Source organism: Perca flavescens, chromosome 4, assembly GCF_004354835.1.
Source record: "Perca flavescens isolate YP-PL-M2 chromosome 4, PFLA_1.0, whole genome shotgun sequence".
Classification (NCBI taxonomy): Eukaryota; Metazoa; Chordata; class Actinopteri; order Perciformes; family Percidae; genus Perca; species Perca flavescens.
The window spans coordinates 23378325-23404490 of record NC_041334.1 but is presented as its reverse complement, the minus strand read 5'-3'; the positions used below and the strand labels follow the sequence as shown (position 1 = coordinate 23404490).

Below are 26166 nucleotides of genomic sequence, written 5' to 3'. Positions count from 1 at the left end.
CATTACTCCGTGATACGCTTAGGGGAAAATAATAAATGTGATTATTTTTACCTGTTATCCAGCAGCGTGTTGCATCTTCAATTGTATTGCTGTGTTCTCCTAGTCCTAGATGTCTATTATCTCAAATGTTTGTCCGGGGCGAAATCAATATTTAAATCAAACATTTCCAAAAGGTGCGCTACTCGCTCTTCTCTTCTTCGATGGAAATGTTGGACTCAAACGTTGGCGTTACTTTATCATCCCAGGCCAACTGTGATTACTAAACCAAACACTACATTTAAGACCTGCTTAACCTGTAACCTGCTGCTGCATAACAGGTTTAAAATATAATGTTTTCATTTTCTCCAAGTTTTGCGATGGGATGTGAAGTGACCATTTATCTGTGATGTTTTGCATTATGAGCTAGCCTCTTCACAAACCAGTGAATGTTTAGAATTTTTGCTTGAAAAATTACAGTAATGATCAATTGGTTATTAAAGTGAATAGCCTAAAATAGCTGACTAATCCGTCAAGTGTTTCATCTGTATTATAATGTATAGGCTACTCCTTACAGATTCTAATGCCGAGGTGATTTAATTCCTGATATTTATTCACACCAGTGGACTTTCAATAACGAAAATGATTCCCTTATCTCAAATGGTTGATTAAATTACCAAATCCTGGGAGTGAAAGTAAGGCACAAGCACATCAGAATGAGACTTTCCACCCACTGAGCTATAAATCATGACCTGTGGCCCCCACCCCCCAACTGACAGACCATACTCAAATCAGCTTTCCCTAGGCTTTGCAGGAGACCCCTCCTTTTCCTTTTTAATTTGTCTTGTCAGCAACTGTTAGTTGGGAAATGAGGCCTGAGCTCTTCCTGGTTTAGCCTGTAGCTGATATAATTGCGTAATGGAGCCTCTTCACTGCACACAGAATTGGTAGAGGATGAAAGTATTTGCTATGCCTGCCCAGCCACCTCTAAGCTGAAAAAGCAGTGGTGCTGAAATGCAGGGTGAAGCTTGACTGCACCCACGTGGTTTGAAATTTGGATAATGTTTATTATGAGGAAAAAAATAAAAAGTTTGTCCTTGGTAGAGATGTCCTTGCTACTACACTACCAAAAAATCCTCATCTTTTCAAGTTTCATCTGGACATGAATCTTGTGTGATTGAATAAAAACAGTATCGTTGTGGGCTGTAAAACCAAAATAATGTCCTGTAGAGCCAGAGGGACCTGTAGAGTCGGGTGATATTTTCCCCTATGAGTGACCCCTTTCACATTACACATAGTAATCTAAGATAAAATACCTGATTCAAGTCAGCTTTCAACAAGATAAAAATAAACCAAACCTGTGCGCTAGACTGAAGAAATATTCTCTAAGTTGATTAGGATATTAGAAGTTGAGATGGAGAATTATTTACCATGTCCACTCATTAGCACATTTCCTAATTAGCATGCCTCACATGTCTCTACATTCACCCAAGAGAATCCTTCTTTCACACTGCACACTTTTTTTTTTAACAAACACAGCGAGTCTAAATATAGACCAGCTGCTTCAACTCCTCCTGGTCCCATCCACCTGCAATCTAGCTCTGTCCGCCCAGCCTTTGTTCTCTACAAGAAACCGCTACTGGGCAATTGTTGCTAATGCCCCAGCATCCACCTGGGAATCTGTCATCAGCTGTGCTGTTAACTACCCACCTGCTTCTAATCTGCTCCATCACCTTTAACCTGCTGTCAGCTTGGCTACCACTGAGGCAGTGTCACCTTTATTTAGCTGCAGTGCTTCTGTCAGCTTCAGTAACGTAGAGTGAAACTTACCTTTTAGCCAGTGGTATTTTATATGGGATTGCCTGTCCACCTATATCGAGCCTGTGGGCCATTGACAGCAGTGACCTTTCAGAATTTGTAGGCTTGATAAGATTGGGGTGCTGTTGGGCTCGGTGGGTGGTGGCTGTTAGTTCACACAGCCACTGACCTCCAGCTCTACTTCCTCCCACAGCCACGGCCATCTTTGCTTTTCACTGCTGTCAAGAGAGGGATGGGAGTAATAGAAGAAACTGAGTAGGGCTGTGCAATTAATTGAATTTTCAATCATGATTACGATTTCGGCGCCTAACAATAACAAAAACAGAGTACTTGAGAAAAACGATTCTTTTGCACATTACATTTTGAAATTAAACTCTTATTTTGTCTTGTGTTCTGAAAAAAAAAAAAAAAAAGTTCAAACAGGAATAGTTTCACACTTTCACAAAGTGTTTTCCCTGTTGATTTGTTTAACTGTTTTACGGAGGGGGTGGGGGGGGATTTAATAATCGCAACATCTTTCCAGAAGTCAACAAGTAATAGTGTTACATAATCACGATTTCAATATTGACCAAAAATAATTGTGATTATGATTTTTTCCATAATCGCGCATCAGAGTCACCTTCTCATGTTAGCCATTTTGCAGACTAGCTGCAGTCTGTACATAGTTACAATGACACATATTACTGTATCTGCTGCTGCGTTATTCAGTTTTGCAGTGTTGAGAATTTGCCTGGACATAGAGATGTAGGTCTATTGTGTTTTTTGGGAGGGGGAGTCACACAGATGAGATAGTAAAAATGCAGTGTCAGACACTGACAAACCAAGCTGTTGGATTTCCAGGCATGGCAGTGACAGTTCTTCTGGGAATGCAGGAGTCAGATGTCACTAGCACCGCAGTCCAATAGTGCCCAGAGCTCTTGAATGTTTTGACAGGCAGCACAGGACCGCCAGCAACAGGGAGAAAGGAGATGTTCAGGCACAGCTCAGGCAGGAATGCAATCAGTATCAGTCACAGTTATGGTTGTAGGTGAGGAATCTGGTTTTCTGCTACCCGACAATGAAAAAATAAAATAAACTGTGTGTGCGACTTGTTACCACAGGATGCTCACTACTGTTTTAAGTGTCACTGTGTGACAGAACTGAGTACTACTCTGCTGCCAGTGCAGACATTCTGCTGCAGCTGGTGGCAGAGTCTGATTATGTGCTCTACTAAACAGGAACTCTGGGTTATGTAGCAGGGTGGCTGTTTAGTGGCCAGCACTGGTAACACACTCCTCCATTTAAGATGCCATCTGGCTGACATCATTTAGTAATGCAGGGAGTGGTGGCCTAGAGGTTAGAGACATGAGCTTGGGCAGTTCAATCCCCAGCCCAGCAGGATAAAATCTAGGTTGGGAAAGTTAAAGAGCAGTGCCACCGCTCCCCTTAATCCCAACTGCTCAGTGGCCAGCAGCTGAGATGTGAATGTGTAACTGCTGTGAGACTGGGTTGAACTGTCAATTGCAAAAGAGAAATTGTTCTCAATCGACTTACCTGGGTAGATAAAAGTTAAAAAAAGTGCACATTAGTGAACTGAATCAATTAAAGAAATAAGTAATGCAAGAAAAATTCATATCAGCAAAATATCTAGATTTAAGAAAGTAAAGGTTTTAACAGAACATGTTTTCTACTGCTTGCATGACCAAGATGCCTATACAGTAATTCCTATAAGAGTACCACTCTATCTGTGTGACTCCCCCTAAGTATTCAGATCCTTTACTTTACTGTCCTGTTAGTTAAGTAAAAGTATGTAAGTATCATCAGGAAAATGTAATTAAAGTATTAAAGGTAAAAGTAATCATTGCAGAAAATCCTCACATTGTAGAAACATTCACAACAGTTCTGTCAATCAATCAAGTGTTTAAACGGCTAGGCCTAATCATTTCAGCTGTACTTGTAGGTCTATATATAGTTGGGTAGTTTCATTTATAATAAAACATAATATTTAGAAAACTACATGTGTTTTGTGTGCAAAAATCTTCATTTGTGAAGTAACTAGTAACTAAAGCTGTCAGATGAATGTAATGAAGTAAGAAGTATAATATTTCCCTCTGAAATGTTGTGGAGTAGAAGTAGAAAGTGACATGAAAAGAAAAGACTCAAGTAAAGTACAAGTAACTTAAGTACTTGAGTAAATGTACTTAGTTGCAATCCACCACTGTTGCTTACCACAGTCAGCTGATCAGTTATGCTAAAATACAAGGTTTACTTTTATTGGATACGGAATTTCACAAGGGAAATATAAATGATTATGAAAACAAAACCTACAATATTACAGCCAACCTTTTGCTGCTGCTTTGTATGGAAAAATTAACATAAAAATGTTTTTACTTGTTGCAATAATTAGCCAAAATTGTATTTTGCTTGCTTCCATGAAACTCTCATTGGTCTGCATTCTCAACACTAGAAAGTGATCAAATCTAATCAGAAAAAAAAATCATAAATTATGTAAAGTGGATGGCTTTCGAAAATAAAATTGTTAAATATATGTCCAGTTTCCATTCAATATGCTCCTTTGACAGGCTGACACATTTTTATTTCAAATATTCACACACGCCCACTACAAAAAGGAAAACTGAAATATGCCCTCCCTGAAAACTATACTATCATATGTTCCCCTGTGTGTGAAATTCAAGGATTTTGCAATTGCATCTCACCTGGGTGAGATGAGGTAGATTTTATTTTTCACTGAAAACACTTCCGTGTGGAAAGGTTTTTGACTCCCCGGGTACAACTGTGCTGTAGATACATTGTTTCATTTAGGCTCCCATCCTCATAAAGGAAATGGTCGTGACTGGTGAGTCTCAACATCATATTTGACAAGAATGAGCTGTCTTGGCTTGAGAAAATAACTTAAGAAGTGAAGCATACAGAAGCAAAGAGCAGGAGAGAGACAGCAGCCCTCTCTTCTATTTCCTTGTGTCAGCTAATATAAATCTCTCATTCATTATTGATGTGAGAAAGCCATGAATGCCTCTGCCTTTCATACTCCAGGGCAAAAACTAGGCTAACAGATGTCAGGCATCTTTGCCCGGAGCTGATATTGACCAATGCAGGCAGTTTTCAAACCTTTTAAAGAAATTACATGACCATTGGTTTTGTCTCAATGTGCCAAAACAGTTTGGGATGGCTCATTGAAGTTAAAGTTTTTCCTCATCACTGTGAATGCATTTCATTGTCTGTATTTTTAACTGCCCTCTCTCAGCTCGACTGTTTCAGAGAGTTTAATAATTTTCATTCTGCTGATTGAAATCAACAAGAAAAGGAAGAATTCCAAAATCTCGACACTTTCAAAAAGACCTCTCAACAAACAATTGTCCATTTACAGTCTCTATGGTGTTGGCAGCATGGCTCCTATGACGGATTGATGAGTTCCTTTTTTATCTATTCATGTGTGCTGGCACTCCATGCTGCTAGGATTGCAAATTGGAGCTCTAATTAGCCTTTTTATGCCCAGCTGTAAACCCTTCATCATCATTATCAATCTGAATGAGCACCTTTGGATGGCATGGTCACATTTGTTTCAACTTACATATATCTGTTATTTAAATCCTGCTTTATCTCACAGTTGCAGGATGTGTACGGTGTCGCATGCCTGTGAAAACATTGCTCTATAGTGATACTAGCAGTCAGGGTCGTACAGTATTTAAGGGTTTTTTGGATTTGTCATCTGTCATGGTTAGATAAATGATGCTGGGAGTTGTAGGTGACCTTTGACCCTGACCCATGGCCATAGCAAAGCATTTCTCTGACCTCATTGACCTGCTTCTCTGTTTTTATTAATAGTTGGACAACCTGGATGAGCAGGCTGCACAGATCAGAAGAGAACTTGACGGTCGTCTTCAGATGGCGGACCAGATTGCCAGGGTGAGTCAGACTCTGCAGGGGACTCTTGAATATGCTTTGTTATATACAGTAGTTAATGTCACTACGATGGTGTAACTTGTGTAGAGATCACAGTGGGAGCTTCCACCCACAGGTGAAAAGATCATACAATTTCAAAGAATGTACATTTACAAATTTTATCATATTTCTTTCATATCCCCTATCTGAAAAACAGACACCTACACTAATCTTGCTTTTATGTTTTCAGCATTTTGGAAACTCCAACATTTACCTCATTGTTAATTGTCATCAAGACTGTGACTGTTTGCTGAGCCTTCTCTGTTTTGTCAATAGGGTGGCAAATTCCCCAAATTTGTGTCTAAAGAGATGGAGGCCATGTTCATTGAGGAGCTCAAGTCCTCCGTAAATCAGCTGATGGCCAATCTGGAAAGCATGCCCGTGTCCAAGGGAGGGGAGTTCAAACTCCAGAAGATGAAACGGGGACACAATACCTCCATCATCGACATGGGCCAGGAGGACGAGAACACGCTGTCCAAGTCTGATGTGGTTCTGTCCTTTACTTTGGAGGTACAGTGCATTAGGAATGAGGCTGGATATAATGAAATGTATGTGATTACTCACAAAGATTTGATAATTTTGACATATATCTCAGGATTTCCAACCATAGCCAAATGGAGCGAACAGTATTTCATTAGAATATCTAAACTCAATGAAAAACTACATCTGCCTAAACCAGATCTCATAAATCAGAGCTGTCGTCGACTACTTGTCTGCTTGAGCATAGAAACAGGCCTGGTTAGTGGGCTTAACAGACGCTATGTGAAGAACAGACTGACACACACACACACACATGCACACACACACACACACACACACACACACACACACACACACACACACACACACACACACACACACACACACAAACCCTTTTACCTGCTCCTCAATGGGGTATATGACTCATCTTGTTATCAGCTTGTCTGAGATGAGCTATCACCACAGATCAGGGAGCAATCACACCTCATTCCTTATGATGCAGTGCTATTTCAGTGAGTAAGTAATAAGTAAGTACATAATGTGCAAAGAATGTGACACTGTTTTTGTCTGTTCCTTCACACGGAAGTGGGCACACCTTTATGGAATTTGAATGCTGAAATGACTTGCAAAATAGCAGCAATTAGCTGTTTGAAATCCCTCAGCAACTAACTGGGAAATCTTTAGATAATCTAGTTAAAATCAGCTGTAATACATTCCTTTAGCACCTTTGATCCCTGTGACTAATGGAAATATTAGTATTATCATGATGTTGAATGTTTATTTGTTTACAATACTTTTAGAGAGTTAATCCTTGAAAGGCTATTTCTATCATGTTATAAATGCAGCAGTTTATTTTCAATGAGCTATAAATTATTATGGATTATTTTGACTTTAACTCATTCTTTTTAGATAGACTTCCATTTACATAGATGTATGTTACAAAAATGAATGTTTTTAAGTACAGAGGCCAACCTAGCGTGCTGGACTGATAAACAATATATAAACAGTGACAGTCAAACAAAATACAGTATATTGGCACCACGAAGACATTGGTAGATCTGCTAGATGCTATAATTCAAAGTGGATGCATTATCCTGAGCACTTCTGCCTTGGTTGTCCCACTAGGAAATTCCAGCTACAATATAATAGTTACCCCTGGCACTGTTAGTCCTATATTGTATTTACTGAGTCATTAAATACAACATATAGGATTATGCCCATAGGCAGTTTCCGTGATAGAGAGTTGTACTTTACAGGAAGGATGGCTGTAATCTTTATGGGCTGTTACAGTAGAAAATCTGCTAAATCTACATTTTAGTAATATGAGGGCCCTGGCTATATTTCTACAGTGTAAATAGTGGGATAGTATTTCAAAAATATCTATAAAACTTGAAGGGTTTGCCACCTTCACTTCTTTTTGCTCTATGACCTGTTTCAAGAGATGAATCACTCTCGTCTACAACCTTCACTGAGGTGTCTGTGCTTCCTAGGTGGTGATCATGGAAGTGCAGGGTCTGAAGTCTCTGGCTCCAAACAGGATTGTCTACTGCACCATGGAGGTGGAAGGAGGCGAGAAACTCCAGACCGACCAAGCAGAAGCATCCAAGCCCACGTAAGGGCCCAAGCATGCATGTGCACACATTCATGCACATTTGTTTTCATAAAACGTATCAAAATCAAGTGCATCAGCTGTCTACTATTGATTGATTAATCACTGCAGTTTCATGTAGATAAGCCAACAACTGTTTTGAGTGTTGTTATTAAATTTAGAGTCACTAGGAAAAACATAAACAAAACAAAAACAATCACCCAAATGTATCCATGTCTATGTATGATGGTGATAATATCCATTTATGTTTGTGTTTGGCAGCCATGGTTTAACAGTTTTGAATCAAATTATGTTGTTCATCAGTGCTGTTGATTTTAACAAATAGGATCTTTAATTCCTTTATGTGCAGGCAAAGTCTGACCTTGATTGTATCAGAACATATTTCCTATATAATTTTTACATGTCACACATACTATACTTATCCACATCCAGTGATTCTACTACTAGCAGTAACTTACAAACTATTTTTAATTTAGTACATCCAAAAAGAAAATGTAATTTCAATTATCTTAATGATTTATTTGAAAATAACTAAACATTGTTCATTTTAAACTTGAACTGTTGAGATTCTGCCCCATTCTATTATTGATCTGCCCCTTTCTTTTATTGATCTTTGGTGCCTCCTGTGAATTGCTTTAGATGCCCTGAGTGAAATCCACTTGCAAGAAAATAGAGCAAACCTACAGTATGTTGCCAAAATGCATCTCAGTGGGTTCTTTGTTGTTCCAGTGCTCTGGCTTGTGTTCTCTGACGCGTCATTCACTCTCGAAGGCACTTTGCATTTTGAGACACTGCATTTAAAAAGAAATGGGACTATGCAGTTGAGCAAAACTTCAATTTACTCCTTTTTTCCTTAAAATGTATCAATTATTTGATCCAGAGTTCTTGTAATCACACCTTTACTTGAACCTGTGCTCACTGAAATGTAGGCTTAATGAAAGTTTGGTTTGACCTATCCTAAACACTTCCTCAGTTATTATTATTCTAAACAACATTCATAACAATTATGGTGTCCTGGTGAAGGCAAATATATATTCTGCCATATATATATATATATACACATACCTTTCTTTTGCTATATAATTAACCAGTATTGCACAGCGCAAGATACAAGAGAAAAGGTCCATGAAACATTCATGCAAATATGAGCTATTTTAAGGCCCACAAGTCTTCCTCTGATCTCCCTAATTCAAGAGCCATTTTATGAAAAGAGTATAAGAGAGATGGAGGGACATGAATGAGAGAGGTGATTAGAGGAGAACAAGGCGATGGTAGTGTGTGTGTGAGAGAGAGAGAGTGTGTGCATGGGTATGTATGTACTGTACACACAGAAACACACATGAAGTACATATATTAATGTACTACTGAAGGTTTTGCATACAGTTATTGCTTTGTTTAGTAATTGTGTGCTCAGGCTGGCATTCAACTTACTGTTGTGATCGTACACTTTACTTTGATAAATTAAGTAAGAGGTTGATATTCTTAATGTTGCCATAATGATACTTTTCTGTTATTGTCTTGTAATTCTGCAATTAATGAATTTTTCACTTGACCCACTTGAGAACACAGAGTTATGCATATTTTATGAGATGTACGAGCACAGCACTGTCACATCTATTAATATACCTTAGATTGATCCGCAAGGTCACCTTCATGCCAGCACAATGCTTCCATCTGAAATCCACACAGCTCACCACTACTACCTCACCACCAGTCAGCAGCTTCTCTGCTCTGCACACGCTGGGGCTGTAGTGTCTTTGTGTACAATTAGTTGCAATTCATTAGGAATGTTAGAAATGGTTACAGAGAAACCAGCTTTCCAAGGTTGGAAATTGACACCATATGCTATATAACCCTGATACAGAGAGAGAATTCAGGCATTTATATTATGTTCCTGTATGTTGGCAGCCCCAGATCGCAGAGAGAAGAAACCAAAACCCATGCAGTATATGTTGTGCAAAATTATTACAATAAACTGCATTTTCACTTTTAAACTGTTGTTTAATCCATTTGGGCTTCTCGTGGAGGCGAGGCTGGTGATGAGATAGGGTTAGGATTATTGGTGGTTTGCTCGTAAAGGATTTTTTCCTTAAGACAATATTCACGTGCCTAAACGTACATTGAAAGCAGTGTTGGTTGCTTTAATCATTTCTTTCTGTCCATACTTGCCACAAAGTGATCCCTTCTTTTAAATGGAATTTCAATGGAATAGATAGGGGGCATTACATTAAAATTGCTTTGACATGGGCATGTAAGTTAAAGCAGACTTGAAAATATGTGAACATATTTTAGTTAATTTAATTACACTGTTGGGGTCAGATGTTGAAATTCTTCTTTTCTGTGTGGAGTTCGGGTCTCCCAATGTTTCTTTCCCAAGTATAAAGACATAGAGGTCAGCTGGACTGGAGACTCCTAACTGCCTCTCAGTGTGAACGTGAGCTTGACCGTGTTCCATGTAAGGTGGTATGGGAAACTAAACTATAACTTTTATTATTTTTGTTTTAGTCTTTAATCTGCTTTTGTATGTTATTAAAGTGCTCATCTTATGCTTTTTGGCTTTTTTCCCTTATTGTGTTATATATCTTTTGTTGTGCATGTAATAGGTTTACAAAGTGAAAAAGCCCAGAATCCACCCCAAACAGAGTTACCATCTCCCACAGAAAACACAAACTGCTCGAAACAGCTCTATTGTAGTTCATCCCTTACTTCCGATGCAAACGCGCGTCATTTTGTGTCACTTTAAAACACACATTGTAGGCCTAATGCTCGCCTAGCTGCTTGTGTGACATGCCCTCATATTAAGCTAGTTAGAGTGGAGGCCCGGAGAGTTGTATCGCCATGTCCAGGAGACAGTGCAGAATTAAAGCGTTACGTATGAAAGATTAATTTGTTAACATTTAAATTACTTACCACTCTGAAACGTCTTGCTGCAGTCTAGGTTGCGAAGCTGGTTCGGGTTGTTCTGCCTGTGTTTCGGGATCAGACTCAGGTTCGAACATGTGTGGCTGAGCCAAAGCCACTGTTACTGACTGAAGCAGGTTTGTTTTGGATCACACTAGCTTGCTTGTCAGGGCCTGCCCTACTCTGCTTCTGACTGGCTAGTAGTCCTTACCTAGATACTGCACATGTGCAACTCCCAACTAAGATGGAACAGAAGTGTGATGCCTCACTCGGTAGCTAAAACAGAGAGCTCAACACACGAAGAGTGAAAAGAAGAGCTGCAGCAATGTGCAGTACAACAAAAAAAAATATGATGTTTTAAAGAAAATTAAACCATGTAAATCTATTCTGGTACAACCTCTAAATACAATTATGAACCTGAAAATAAGCATAATATGAGGTCTTTAATATATTTAACTTTCTCACTTACCTCTGTGTTTAAAAGACACTCTACAAATAAATTGTCCTGCTTTTGAGACACACCTGTGATAAGGTTTTAAATAAATACAATACACTTGACAGCAGAAGTTAATTTTAGCCAGTCGGTGGCATCTCTCTGCTGCTCTCGGTTTCAGACCCACGAAAGAATGTTGGATGATAAGATGGGTGTTTTGTTATATAAAAATCTTGCCAAGTGCTTTGTGATGTCTGGTATATAAATAGCAGAAATGCATTTTGAACAAGTGACAAAAAGATGGAGGAATAAAGTGTATGTATGTTATTTTCTGTGGTTTTATCCTGACTTTGACATACTGTAGATCTGTGTGACTTTGCATTACTTCTTCTTTTATAAATTACTTTGGCCCCCCATCTTCTTTTTTCTTTGATAAAAAGAACACAGATACTGTGGTGTGTGTGTGTGTGTGTGTGTGTGTGTGTGTGTGTGTGTGTGTGTGTGTGTAACAATCTAATCATCTGTCATTACTTGGAATTCCTCAGACAGAAACTATGCACTATAGCTTTATGTTTCTCCTCTGTATACTGCACTCCCTGTGGTTCTAAAACTGTCAACTGCTAGTTCAAGGCTGTGTTGAAGTGAAGACGCAAAGGATCTCAAAGCTGATTTTGTCTCTTTGATTGCTGTATAATTTGTTTATAAGTTGTTGTTTACTGATTTTATTCAATGTTATTTAAGTTGGAAAATGTTGAGAAAGAGGTGTCTTTTTTCCGCACTTTTATTGACAAGTAAAAGTGATTCAATGATTGCTCAAGATGAAGTCATTGTGTGGGATCACTAAGCTACCACGCTGTCATGGAACCTAACCTCTGGAGTGTCTTTTGTTGTGTCTTTCAGCTGGGGGACCCAAGGGGACTTCACCACCACACACCCTCTCCCTGCTGTCAAGGTGAAACTGTTTACAGAGAGCACAGGGGTGCTGGCACTGGAGGACAAAGAACTGGGCAGGGTAACACTTCTATTTGTTTTATTTTTACCATCACAGAAATGCTCTGATTTCGACACATCAACGAATCCTGTAATCAGTATTCGCTTGTTGCATAAATGAACACCAAACTAACAAATACAAAAAAACGACTGTGACATTCTGATTTCAATGGAGTCTCCAGTGTACCGACACTTGAATGTGATTCAGACATAACCTTTTGATTGTTTTGCAAGTTAAACAGGAGGTTGTCAAATCCCGACCATGTTTTTGCACAAACAAAAGCGCAGTTCTGGACATCTGGCATTTTTGCAAGTACTGGAATAGGGAACAACACACTCATTTTAGTAATTATACATTACGCTTGTGTTTAAATTATTGGACGTCAGACGTCCCTGTACTGGCGGTGACCTTGGCTGTGACAAGGCTCTTTGATATCCCGCTGCAGCAGAGTTGGCAGGAAGGCAGGCTTCCTCAAAGCTCTTTAACTCGGCAAAGAGATAGTAGGCCTCCTCTTCGGGGAGGCAGAGCAAAGCACTGTTCTATTTCTCTAACCTGACTCACTTTATTCTTTCAAAAAATATGAAACACAATCACACATAATCACCAGCCCTTGCAAACACACTGATTGGTGCTGCTGAATGTTGCACAGGATGAGATCAAAGATTCACCTCCTGGATGTAAACGCTGATAATTATAGAGTCTTACTTTCTGCTGTGGCTTTTTTTTGTTTTGAGTGCAGGTTGTCCTCCACCCAACTCCAAACAGTCCCAAGCAGTCAGAGCTCCATAAAATGACTGTGACCAAGGCGTGCCCCGACCAAGATCTGAGGATCAAACTGGCCATACGTATGGACAAACCACAGAACATGAAACACTGCGGGTAAGAGATGCGCTCCCAAGTAAGCCATGTAGTGACATTCCTATGTGCCTTTCATTTTCCATGTTTTTCTCAGAGAACTCCATCCCTCTCAGCTCCTTGGCCTCATTTCTAGTCACGTACCATGGAAAAATACTGTGAAGTGCACTACTCCCCCTGGTGGATGTCAGTGTGTAGTTTAGATTTCTTTTTTATTAGAAGTTGCCAACATATTGAAGACAACACTTCATTATTTTTCCTCTATGAAACCATTTCTTATGTCAAAGATAATGTAATATAATGTAATAATGTAATAATAACTGTTTCTGGACACCAATCAGTGTTTGTTTTCGTTATGACGTGTACTGGGTTTTGTCTCCTTGTGTGTGGACAATGTTTTGACAGGTATCTGTGGGCTTTCGGGAAGAATGTTTGGAAGCGCTGGAAGAAGCGTTTCTTTGTCCTTGTGCAGGTGGGCTATAGTAAAAATGTACAGCGTTGAGGTCATTTCTGTTGATGTTTTGAGTTTTTTTTTTAAGATTTCTTACTACTGAGTCACAATATTGAGTGCATAAAATTAATATTTGCAAGCACTGCCTGTATTGGTTTTGTTTATATGACGGTGATATGCAAGAAAAGAGGACATTCATTTTGTCATTACAATAATTGACTGACATTAAATTTAATTACTCAAGGACAGTACAGCATTCAATAATTTAGCTCTTCTGTGGCTAGTTGAATTGATCGCTCATCCTTTGTGTTGTAGGTGAGTCAGTATACGTTTGCCATGTGCAGCTACAGAGAGAAAAAGTCAGAGCCGCAAGAGCTTCTCCAGCTGGACGGGTATACTGTGGACTACAGTGACCCCCAGCCAGGTGAGACGGCACACCTGTACATGGTGTAACAATACCGTCACGTACACATACACTGTAAAACACTAATTACTTATTCTTTAACATCCCGTTGTTTCAGGCTTGGATGGTGGCAGGGCTTTCTTCAATGCAGTGAAAGAAGGCGACACTGTAATCTTTGCAAGCGATGATGAGCAGGACCGCATCCTGTGGGTCCAGGCCATGTATCGTGCCACTGGCCAGTCCCACAAGCCTGTCCCACCCACTCAGGTCCAGAAACTCAACTCCAAAGGGGGTGCCTCAGCCCAAATGGATGCTCCCATTTCTCAGTTCTGTAAGTAGCCCAAAACACAACACGGTCACATAGGCAGAAAGCAATTTTCATCCACAATGCAGTGAAAGCTCTAACCCATAACTGTCTCACGCCATGCACTCCACACTGCAGTCACAAAACGTGCTGGTAGAACTAACACACAAGCACACACACACATGCCTCACAGATCCCTCCAGCATTGATAGACTTCCACTCATTGTCACCACTCCCACAGTGTTTAAAGGTGCAATTTCATGCTATTCCATAAGTCTGTTCACAAGGAACAACCAACCAGAAAAAGACTTATATGGCATGCAAACTTTGTATGTCAACTAAATAGGTCACCACACATCCGTTTTGAACACTCAAGCCTGCTGGGGTTGAATCCAGACTGACAGTTCCAGGGAGTGACGCTCTTGTTCGAACCGTAGGGCTGTTTTAATCCAGTCGTATCTCTAGAGGGCAGCCGTAAAGGCAACTGTGGTTTCCCAGATGGTTCCCTTGTCATTGAATGACGGCCAAGCCAGACAACATGTCTTAAATTTTAACCAATCTGTCACTGTACTTGCACCTTTAAGCTGCCCACAGGTCAGGTAGCAAAGTGAAAGGTAAGACTGTCTACAGTAGTGTGGCATCTGTACCAACTTCTGTTGTAACCGTTTCTTGTCCTCCGTCAATAAAGAAGGAAAAAATACATAATTTTGTAAGCATCACCACAAATTCTGCCAGCAACATTTCTCTTCACACGTTCTGTATATATACTCAAATTGGTTTTGACCTTTGCTGTCAGTCATTTTCTAATTTTAGAGAAATTAGCGTATCTTTGCCATAACAACACTAACGTAGACCTTTCTGAACTTAATGTCACATACTTTTTTAACAATCCACAATAATAGATCCTGCTATTCAGAAAAAAAATCAAGGCTTTTTGTGTGCATCTTTTGACTCCATAGTTTAAGAATGATTTATTTTCCAACTTTAATGAACAAGATTTTTATATTTCTGAGATTAATTGTCGAAAAAATAATTGGCATTTTTACTAATACTAAAAAAGTGGACACCTAGTGATATAAGCATTAATAATAACAATAATATTAACAATAATAATATTAGAGATAACAATATAAGAATTTTTAAAAGCCCCAAGTTTATTTCACACTCTGTTAATCATATCATTGGAGTAAAACTATAAATACATGAATTGGAAGTTACTCAGAATCCTATCACATAAATTCTATGTTGTTTCTCCATTGGTTTCTTTGTCCAGTATGTGATCGTTCTTGTGGTTAGTTGACTCCTCTGATGCCAACTGTTGCCATTCAAAGCCTCCTCACAGTGGCACAGACCTCCTTCCCCCTCCCTGAAACATTGTGGTACACCACGCGTACATGTTTCACCCCCTGGTGGTCTTGAATGGCACTGGGACCATAACATACACAGCCCTCCTGACTCTGCTGCAGTGTAAACAAGAGTCATATGAAGGTTCTGAGGGTTCTGCAAACATTTTAAATAGTTTTTTCTTCCCCAATCAACCAGTTTCATACTAGACATTGGTTTAGTGCACATCACATATGTAGGCATTCGTATAAATGTGGATAGGCTTATTGTGTTGGACTTTCTGTATAAAAGACTGTACAAAACAATTTGTAAGGATATCGTAGATGGCTTAAAGGAGTACTCCAGCGATTTAGTGTTGCACTTCCATAATGTAATAAAGGATGTGTGAGAAATATATCCAGTACCTACCTGAAGCTGGCATTAAAACCGATCATTTGATGAGTTTCTACAGGGTCTTATTATCATACAGTATATTGGTTCCCAAATAGACCTATATGTTGATGTTCGCATATTTATATCAGATTATCAAAAACATAAACATTTTTGACTTAATTTTCACTCCATTTTCACACAACAGACAAACTTCACACTGACCTAATTAAAAAGAAAAAGAAAAAGAAAGAAAAGAAACTAGTAAACTACTACAGTCCATTTTAAAATACAAGGCTCCAGATGGGATTTAGATTACAGCAGGACCAGCGAGTTAGCAGAGAAGCCGTAGGTGATTGCAGCAGTAATTCTTACCGGGGTTGCGTGGGTGAAATATCACCCACATATAGGGTCTGAATGGGATTAAAATCACTGACCAGTGCAGGTAATGTTAAAATTACCCCACCTCTGAGAGAAATGTATCCAGCCTGAATGAGGCTCAAGGCTTATCAATGCTCCCCCAGAGCTGTAAAAGACATTGTACTGTTTTTACGGGTAGTACTTAACATGACGAGAAGATATTTGCTTAAAATCAGTGGAGTGCTCCTCTAAAGCATGTTTTAATTTACTGCTAAAATTGTGACATGTTATCTCACTGTTACAAACGCTTTGACCAATAGTGTCACCACTTGATTTATTTCAACCTTTGCAGGACCTTCATAGTCTTTTTTCCTTATAAAAAAAGATTTTTTGCACATAAAACTGACTGATCTTGGTAGGTATATGGGTTTGTCAATGTCCCTTTTAAAAGTAAGCCTTCTGTTTGATCTGCAGTAATACAGAGTGACAGTACTTAACGTGTAGCTCTTGACTCCTTAAGTACTTGTCCAGAATCCAAAATAAATAAACTGCAGCAGAGTGATGAGGATCGTAAATTTTCTCTTCCTCCCTCTGTCTCTCTGTCTCTCTCTGTCTCCTTCTTTCTCTCTCTAATATGCCTCTAAACATCCGTTGTCAAAGTTCACATATCCTCACATGTACTCACACACCACCGCCCACAAACTCATGTTGGTATAGGTTGTTGTTTTTGAGTTGTGTTTTCTTCTTCATGCTTTGCCTGTACCCTTCTTAAGTAATGCAGCTGATAGGTCAGGGTCTCTCGTGATTGCTCTCCTCCAGCCTTGTTGCTAGTCTTTATGTTATTCTGGTTTGTCCCTTCTTACCCTGCTGTCTTCTAGCTGGACTCAAGGGTAAGTGCTTCCCTGTAGCCGGCACAGCTCAGATAATCCCCGCCGATTATCTGACAAATGCAACGTTCTTTCTCTCTTCTTTCCCCTCTTCTCCTTTTTCACGTCTCGCCTCATGTCTTAGAAATTAGCTGATAACTGTTTTGTTTATTACAACCTCAACTTGAGGATCAAAGCATAAGCATCCATTTGTGCCAGTATAGGATGCATGTATTTTATTCGAAAAGCTTATTATTTCACTCAGTTATGGTTAAAGTTGATATTATAGTTGTTACTGCATAATTGCCTTCTCTCTTTATTCATATTGGTGACTGGATCCCTCAGAGTAAAGCAATATGATGATAAAAATATGACATATTAGAAAAGCAAGTACAAAATCATTATATCATGAGAAAGAGTTAATGTGTAAATGTATTATTAATCATACTGATTTCCAGAGCTGAAAACAAGCTGCTGATTTTTTTTTTTTTTATTGCAATTAGATTAAATAACAGATGTTTATATAGACTGATTTAAAGATAGAAGTGTAGACAAAGTGTGAATGATGATGGCAGTCTGTGATGCAATTATTTTTTATAAATATATTTCATGCATGGGTGAAATCTCTTTTGACACGTCTTAAGTGTTTATTATGCTTTACTTCAGAGGGCTCAAATGCTTTTAGTTCTTTTTCTTTAAACTTTTCTTAATGAGAGTTGGCAAATATGTATGCGGAGTATTCTGAATGCCAAAGAAAAGGAGTAGCTAATGCCGCCCCTTCTTACGATAAAATACTCCGGAAACCTCCCCCCCTCCACCTCAGTAGATGGGCCTGTACTGTAGATAGAAGCTAGACCGGTGTGACACCTCCAGAAAGGAGAGATCTCATTTTGATTTATTTTGACTGCCCCTTGTTTGCCTGAATAGGAGAACACCTGTGTCATGTGTCCATACTTTTGTACAATTACTGGAGTTTTTATCCATTTCCCCCATCTCCCAGAGAATGATACAGTTTTGCCTCTGTTGGCTTCATGCTATTTATCCATGTACTTGCACCAAATTGTATTGCTACCCTATTAGAGTTCTCCGGTAGTGGTATGCCTGTTAGTGTGCTCTGTAGAGATCATGAATACACTGCCACATATTCAAGTATTGTCAACTTGCAAATGCGTAGAGGAAAAAAAAACGGAATGCCAAAAAAAAGAAAATTTGAAAATGGGTCTGCAGATGTGCATGACATTTAAAAGCTCATTGAAAAGTCACACTGTTCTCCAGCATGTGCTAATTTAGATTTGTATGCAAAAGTACTCGCCTATTCACTTTGGGAATTTGGGAATTTTATTTATGGTTGAAGTCATTATTATTGTAAGTTATGATGATGTTACTGTACTATTGAGTGCAATCAGAACTTAAACTCCATTTCCTCATTTAATCCAAGCAAAGGAGATATAGCCCACTCACTGTCTGTCATAGCCCAACCCCAGGCACCTTCTGTTCACTCTTTGGATGTACTTCTCTATCTTAACACTGATCCACAACATCACTATTTTTTGTAGCTTGGTCCTGAGTGAATCTTCCTCTTGTGGTCATCACTTTCATCCAGCACCACTGTCTTATTGTCCCATTAAAAGGTTGTCTTACTCACAAAATCCTCTTTCAGCCTGACACTGTCTCGTCATCCAGCACTGGGTTCACCTCTATTGCCATTTATTGTCTTTTCTCAGTGTTTCTAGCCCTCACGTGTTAACTGTCCTACTCTTTTACATTATGACTTACTCTACCTGTCTTGTCACTTTTCCTCAAACTATCTCTTATTTCCATCGTCCTCATTTTTGTCTCACAGGTTTTCCTTCTCAGATTAGAGTTTAATAACAAGCTAATTTCCTGAAGCGTAACCCTCTGTAGGTTCATTTTTTTAAAGCAAATTTCACTGAATGTTTAACACCTGTATTACACCCTTTCCAGTTACCTCTCACTGACTTGGGAGATTGACAGATTTAAATTCTGCTCTATACGTTGCCCTGGCCCTGCCCAGCCAAGATCAGGCCTCTACTTTCCACCCACACTCCCAAATCATCATCACTCATGTCAGTGTCTCATGGACATGACACCTGTCACTCACACCGATGACATGACTGCATTTCTTATCTATTTTAAATCATCCTCATCCCCATCATTTTGTCTCTGACAGATGTGTTATTTATAGAATACAAGAAAGTATGGTCAGTTTAGTTAGTAGATGTTATCTTTTATGGTTTAGAGAAGTCAAAAAAATATTATTCCACTTTGTTTTAATCACCCATATTTACTGAGTTTCATCATGGTTTCATTACATTTCTTTACACACTTTGATATTACTAATGTTCTTTCTTGATTGAATTTCACAGAGCAGGTTTAGTTTTTTAAAAGTCCTCTTGATGGCAAAAGTTATAAAGCGAAACAAACAATAAAAATCTCAGAGTATGACTTCCGATGATCCATAACTGTAGAAAAATCTACAAATCTTGATTACTTTTTTTTTTTTACAGTTTTTCTTGAATTAGCACTTTATACTGTATTTCTACAGTGTGTTCAGATGAATTTTTCTTTTGCCATATTTCTGTCTTTTTTATTAGCACACGTCCCAATATTTGTCAGGACCTGAGTGACATTCAACAATCGCGAATGGCAGAATCTATTGAATACATTCAGAAGAATGCATCTATTTTAAGTAGCACTTTTTGGATCTTTAAACATTTATTTGCCCTGCAAAACATCAAGGAATGTGAAATACAAAAATTCTTGCATGCACATACAATAGAAGTACTCGTGCCTCTGAGCTAAGCTTCAGATCAATAGAATCTTGTCGACCAATACATTAAATCTCTTTACGCTGTCTGACACAATGCAAGTTGACAATGTAAGCTGTAAGTGTTTATAATTTGCCCTTAGAAGTAGCAAAAAAATCCCTGTTGTTTCTGTGTTGTGACGAAGACTTGCTGTTTGCCTTTTCCACTGATGTCTTCTCCTCTGAACCGTATTCTTTTCCCTGTGCCGTTGGCCGGATAGACGCTGACAGAGCTCAGAAACACGGAATGGATGAGTTTATCTCCGCTAACCCCTGTAGCTTTGACCACGCCTCGCTTTTTGAGATGGTGCAGCGACTCACGTTGGATCACAGGCTCAATGACACCTTTTGCTGCTTGGTGAGTGACTTGTGCCCGTTACAACGCCACCACATAATGCATTTATGGCAGTGAGCTGGTTTTGTTAGTTGATACGCAGTAATGCAATCCCCATCTGTGTTTGCATTGTGCAGGGATGGTTTAGCCCAGGCCAGGTGTTTGTCTTGGATGAGTACTGTGCCAGGAACGGAGTTCGAGGTTGTCACAGACATCTGTGTTACCTGCGTGATCTACTGGAAAGAGCAGAAAGTGGGGTTATTATTGACCCCACTCTTCTTCACTACAGCTTCGCTTTTTGTGCCTCCCATGTCCATGGGAACAGGTGTGCCCTAATCCCTTCTTTGAAAATGTTTTTCCTTTGTAAGTGACATTGTTGAATAGGATTTGAAAGAACATTAAGATGACAATATGAATTATATTCCTTTCGGCAAACTGATACAGAGTAGGCATGCACACTAAATCGCCATAAACACTGGACAAGAAAAGAATAGAGAAGTCAGCCTTATCAGAGGCATCCTAGGCATTTTCTGTCTTCCATCAATGTAATTTTGTCATATTTATGTTTGTTTATTTTTATGTTAAATTTTTGCAACTTTTTGTGTCACATGTTATTTTGTTAATCAATTGTATATCTCTACACATTTCCTTGTTTTCTACCATTTTTCTTTGTTTTCTTTTCTCTCTGTCCTTTGTTGGCATAGTCTCTTACTGTCATTATTATTCATCCTCCCATGCGTCCGTTAAAGTCAGAGAGGGCAGCAATTACTGGGGGCCGCTGGGCTATGAGGCCCTAATGTCCCCAAAGAGCTCCCAAAGCCCAGATCCTCGCACTGCCTCTAAACAAGCACGCATATTCACGTTTAGAAAGAGAAAGGATTCCAAAATACCACTCTGCCAAGGGCAAAAAAGGTGAGACATTGTCATTGTTTTTGTATGTGTAACAAAGGGAACTCAAGAAACAAATCTCGCACAATTTGTCAGTTCCTTGGAAGCTCTAAGCTTTCTGCCGGTGTTTTTTTGCTTTTGCTCCTGTCGGACTCAGATGAGAGGTTGCATAACATGAACCTCTGCAGGGTTTCAGCTGGGTTAAATTATGTGGTTGTGATTCTTTATAGGCCAGATGGGCTGAGCACAGTGAAAGTGGACGAGAAGGAGCGCTTTGAAGACATCAAGGAGCGGTTGCGTGTGATATTGGAAAACCAGATTGTAAATTTCAGGTGACTGCCGACTCGCCAACAGTAACCACAAAAGTCACAAAACATTATGCCTATCTGTATTTTATCACTTTTATTACATTTTCTGTCTACATCTTCCCTTTTAGATATTGTTTCCCCTTCGGTCGTCCAGAGGGAGCACTGAAGGCCACTTTATCTTTGCTGGAGAGGGTTTGTATATATATATATATATTTTAAATGCATTTTATACCCCATGAAACAGCAACTGTGATGTAATAAAAAACAGGTTACATAACTCCTCTTCACTGTGGCCTGTAGGTCCTTATGAAGGACATTGTGACCCCAGTTCCACAAGAAGAAGTTAAAGGAGTGATCCGCAAATGTTTGGAGCAGGCCGCTCAGCTCAACTACGAGCGGATTAAAGAATATGCTACAATCGAAGGTAACCAAAAACACACAACAACATTGCATGATGACTGCCGGAGTGGAGTGGATGTGTTGATGATATGATAAAAAAAAAACATCCACTAAAAAATCATACTGGTCATTAATATATGAGTGTATGTAATGCAGTCATTTAACCATATATGGCTTCAGACTGAAATTCTCAGCCTGTGGTTGTGTGTGCAAAAAATAGGAAAAGACACAATTTAAATAATGGACTTAATGTATATTCCCAGATGTCCTTTTTCTTACTCCAATATGCAATTGTCACTTATTGTTATTTATTTATTTTCACATGGTGATGTCACTTATATGGTATATTTGTGTCCATATCCCAAATGATTTGTGGCATCCCAAATTATTTGTGACAGTTTGTTGGTCACTTTCTGTCTCTCAGTCCAATAACTCTCTCCTTTGTTTCAGGCCTGCTTTAGCTCTGTGCTGTTCTGTAGATCAAGTTGGCTTTTGTGTAGAGGTGTGTGAGTAAAAATGCATTCAAATCCAAAGCCCTGAAATCTGTTGATGTGCTGATCTCTAATTGTGCCTTGACCATTCAAGCTATGTAGTATCCCGGCCTCTGACATTTGATGATTGGACTGTGAGTTCAGCTTAACTGAATGTCCTCACTGACTCCCAGCTCCCAGTCGATGCACACTCCCCTTACTGTAGCTCCTATCTCTCTGATTCTTCCAGCTGACTCTGCCCACCCCCCTTTACTACCCTGCTTTGAAATACCAGCAGCTCTTCTTTCACCTCTATCTTATGTTCTTGCTGAAGACCACTATCTTCCTCTCCCTCCCTGCTCCCTGCTCTGCTTTTTTCTCCTCTCCCAGTCGGGGGCTTTGCCACATTTATCACTATATTTTACCTCTTGACTATGTGATAAGTGGCTTTTAACCAAAGGAATGCTGGGATTGAACACCTACAAACCAGCATCAGCCACCTGCATGTGCTTTGAGACATAACAACATGGCCTTTCTTTATTGGCATGGATTACATATCAAAAAATGACATCAATGGCAAGACATTTTATAATGTCTTATTCTCTCTCGCTGTGTTTTTTCTTATTTCCTGTCAAATGCAATTACATGCATTTTGCATATTTACATAGAAAACTCCGATGTTGTTTATGCCTTAAAAGAAATCCTTCAGGGTGCTAAAGATACTAAGGATCCAAACCTTACTATCTTGCCATGAATGTGAATCTACTTCCCACTGTCCTTGTGAGGTGCCTGTTTCGAAATAAACCAAACATTTGACTTTGCCTCCTGGCCAACAGAATGTCGTTTTCATCTGGACAGCCCTCTTCCCATCAGCCTCTGACCTCTAGCCTTCCCACCTCTGACCCCAGCCTCTTGCATGCCCCGATCCTTTTTTATAGGAAAAAAGAGGGAAATGTTTGAGCACCCTGTCTTCTGCTTGGCGTCTCAAGTGATGGATTTAACCATCCGTGAGTACCTTCATCATCCTCTCCCCAGTCTCTCTCCTTCTTCTTGTTGTAAGCTCTCTGTCACCTCATCCCCCTTCTGCCTCTTCTCTTCCTTTAGAGATGTTGCTCCTGCCATGCTTGTTTTTATCTGTGCCTTTTGTCTGTGAGAGTGAGTGGGGAGTGCACCAGTCGAGAGATCTGAGCAGTACCACACTGAATCAGTCGGGGTCCTTTTTTAGTACCATCTGTTTGTGATGGACATGAATGAGCAGTCTGGTCTGTAAGCTTCTTTCTTTTGGTTGGATGCCCATTCCTTTGACTTGAATGCATTTTTACATTGCTTACATTGTTATCTCCTCCAGTCATTTGGTCTGATCATGTGTCAGTGGTGTGCTGTGCCAAACAGGTAGGCTTTTCTTTCACCGTGACACCACAGATAGTGAAGGAGCATCTGTCGACAGAGCTATTGTATGGGGAGGACAGGTCAAGGTGTAGGGTGTATGGATTCAACAGCTCCTATTTGTGTCTCTCAACTCAAGTCACACAGTGTGTCCTGTCTATGATCCTGGCAGCTGTTTGTGTGTCTTACCTGTTTATGATAGTCTGAGCTTTGTCTGTTTGTTAACAAACATCTTATCACTTTTTTAATTTCCAATTTTTTCACAGGCTTGTATTTCAGTGTTTCTATGTTTTTATTGTATGTGTTGTGACGTTTGTCTGTTGCCTAGAAACCTCACTCCCTGGAGCTGAAATCGTCCCAGCAGATTCTTTGAAAGGGTCACATGGTGATGAATAACAACTCTGAGCTTTCCCCCCCCTGAAACGTGAAAATAACTCTAGAACCGTGCTAATTCTAAACATCTCCTCTTTATCTTTTCTCTCCCTTTTTCTCGCTGAAGTTGAGAAAGGTCAAAAGGATCAAAAGGATCCAGGTGAACCCATGTTTAGCTTGTGGTTTAGCCACAGTGCACACATACATGTACATGCACACACAGAGACCTAACCCCTCCACACAAATGTATTATGTGAATAGATACAGAACATCTGCATGTATGCACATAATTTACCTGTAGCACATGTTCCATAGAGTATATTATACACCCTTGTAATATACAAACTCATTCAAGTTATCAAATGTTTCTGCATGTTTAAGCATCTATTTTTACAGTATAAACTAAATACTTGGAGATTGTGTTACTCTATATCATTGTAGATGGTGAAATACTGTTTAGTTTGTTCTGGAGGTTTTCTTTGCATTTGCATTTTGCATTTATTTGCAGCTTGTATTCACAGAACATGTGGCTAAAGAATACATTTTTATCAACATTTTTGCATAAAGAATTATAGAGTAATACAATCTTTTACAAAAAAAATAAGTCACATAGTTGCCTACATGTTAAAGTCAAAAGGGAAAGGAAGGGCATAAGCAGCATTTTAATGTAACCCTCATCATCAACTGAACACATATTAGTAAACATTTCCACTAAAGATTTTTCTAGTGTCATATATTACCTTATATGATCATACATTAGACATTAGATACTTAAAGGGTCAATCTAACCATATTCCAAAAAAAAGCAAACAAAGAAATGTGTCCTATTTTCGTGATATATAGTCATCCAGATAGTTTTGGTTTTATTGCAACTCACACTTCAACTGCAACTTAACTTTATCGTCCCCAAACGGAAATTGGTCCTGGATAACAGATATAACAGAGAAAACACAGGTCTAAGTGTTAATTATATAAAACATAAAATAATGTATGAAATCAAAAGCTAAAACCTACCACACAAACCCATATAAAACAATTCACATTCAATTCAATAAAACATGGAGTATATCCAGCCATTTTCATCCAACCAACAAATAGTTTTAGATATCTGTCACTAAGACTTTTGTCACCACCCGAAACAATTTACACGGCTGGATATGTTTAAATAATTTCTTTAGCTTGTTTGCCTTATGTTTATGGTAATTTTGGTGAATTGTCCCTTCAATATTCCACAGTAGTCAGACACATTGGACATTGGTGTTCTGTGTTCAAACAATGCCATAATAGATATACTGTAATTGGCTACATACTTTATAGCTTCTGATTAAAATGTGTTCACCGTGCTGATGAAGCCACAAAGGCCCGCTATGCTTTTCTTCCAGACCAAACCATGATACAAACATTTTTCAGATCTGCTCCCAGTGATCCACAGTCACAGGGAATTATGACCACCGAATATATAGTTACTGTAATACCAATCCATGTGATCCCTCCATTAGTGTTGATTTAATGTCCCGAAATACAATGCCTTAAGTATTATCTGGAGCCTTTAGATATCTCAGATTTCCCCTAATGACAAACTTTACTTGACGATGGAAAGCGTAACCTAAAATGGCAGATTAGGGTTTCTTTAATCTATTTCACAACCAGGACCCCCAAAATAGATACATGTTTCCATTTGGCTTAAGTAGAAATACCTGAAGAATGTTTGAGAAAATGATTCTACTTAGTATAATATTAGTGAAAGCAACAAAAGACCCCCATTTAGAACTGCAGTGTAAAAACCACTACTGTTTTTATATATGTGCTTTTGATTTGTGCAGCCATTCAGTTCCATGTTCAATAACATGCATATCATTCCACATATTCGTACTGTTTGAATAATCCTATTTCATGACGTTTAACTGTCTTATCAGATCATTCTGTCAGCAAAGGTACAAGCAAGTCATTTGGAGCTTTTGCAAATTATAGACCAACATTCATAAGTGAAAGCGGGACAAAGCAGTTTAGTGCACAAAACTTAAGTTGATGGCGAATCCAACTCCATCACACTATAAAAACATTCAATAAAACACACCTG

The 26166-nt window shown here is 39.0% G+C and overlaps 1 protein-coding gene across 1 annotated transcript in view; it reads left to right on the top strand.

Moving 5' to 3' along the window:
• cadpsb (Ca2+-dependent activator protein for secretion b) overlaps positions 1 to 26166 on the top strand; it is a 62755-nt gene that overhangs the window by 21044 nt on the left and 15545 nt on the right. The window contains exons 4-16 of the mRNA XM_028576246.1: positions 5620 to 5700; positions 6013 to 6246; positions 7707 to 7828; positions 12060 to 12171; positions 12890 to 13029; positions 13411 to 13477; positions 13772 to 13880; positions 13978 to 14190; positions 20151 to 20287; positions 20401 to 20588; positions 21382 to 21483; positions 21588 to 21651; positions 21760 to 21883. Of these exons, the coding sequence (XP_028432047.1) occupies positions 5620 to 5700; positions 6013 to 6246; positions 7707 to 7828; positions 12060 to 12171; positions 12890 to 13029; positions 13411 to 13477; positions 13772 to 13880; positions 13978 to 14190; positions 20151 to 20287; positions 20401 to 20588; positions 21382 to 21483; positions 21588 to 21651; positions 21760 to 21883 (1693 nt within the window). The remainder of the gene's footprint in view (positions 1 to 5619; positions 5701 to 6012; positions 6247 to 7706; positions 7829 to 12059; positions 12172 to 12889; positions 13030 to 13410; positions 13478 to 13771; positions 13881 to 13977; positions 14191 to 20150; positions 20288 to 20400; positions 20589 to 21381; positions 21484 to 21587; positions 21652 to 21759; positions 21884 to 26166) is intronic.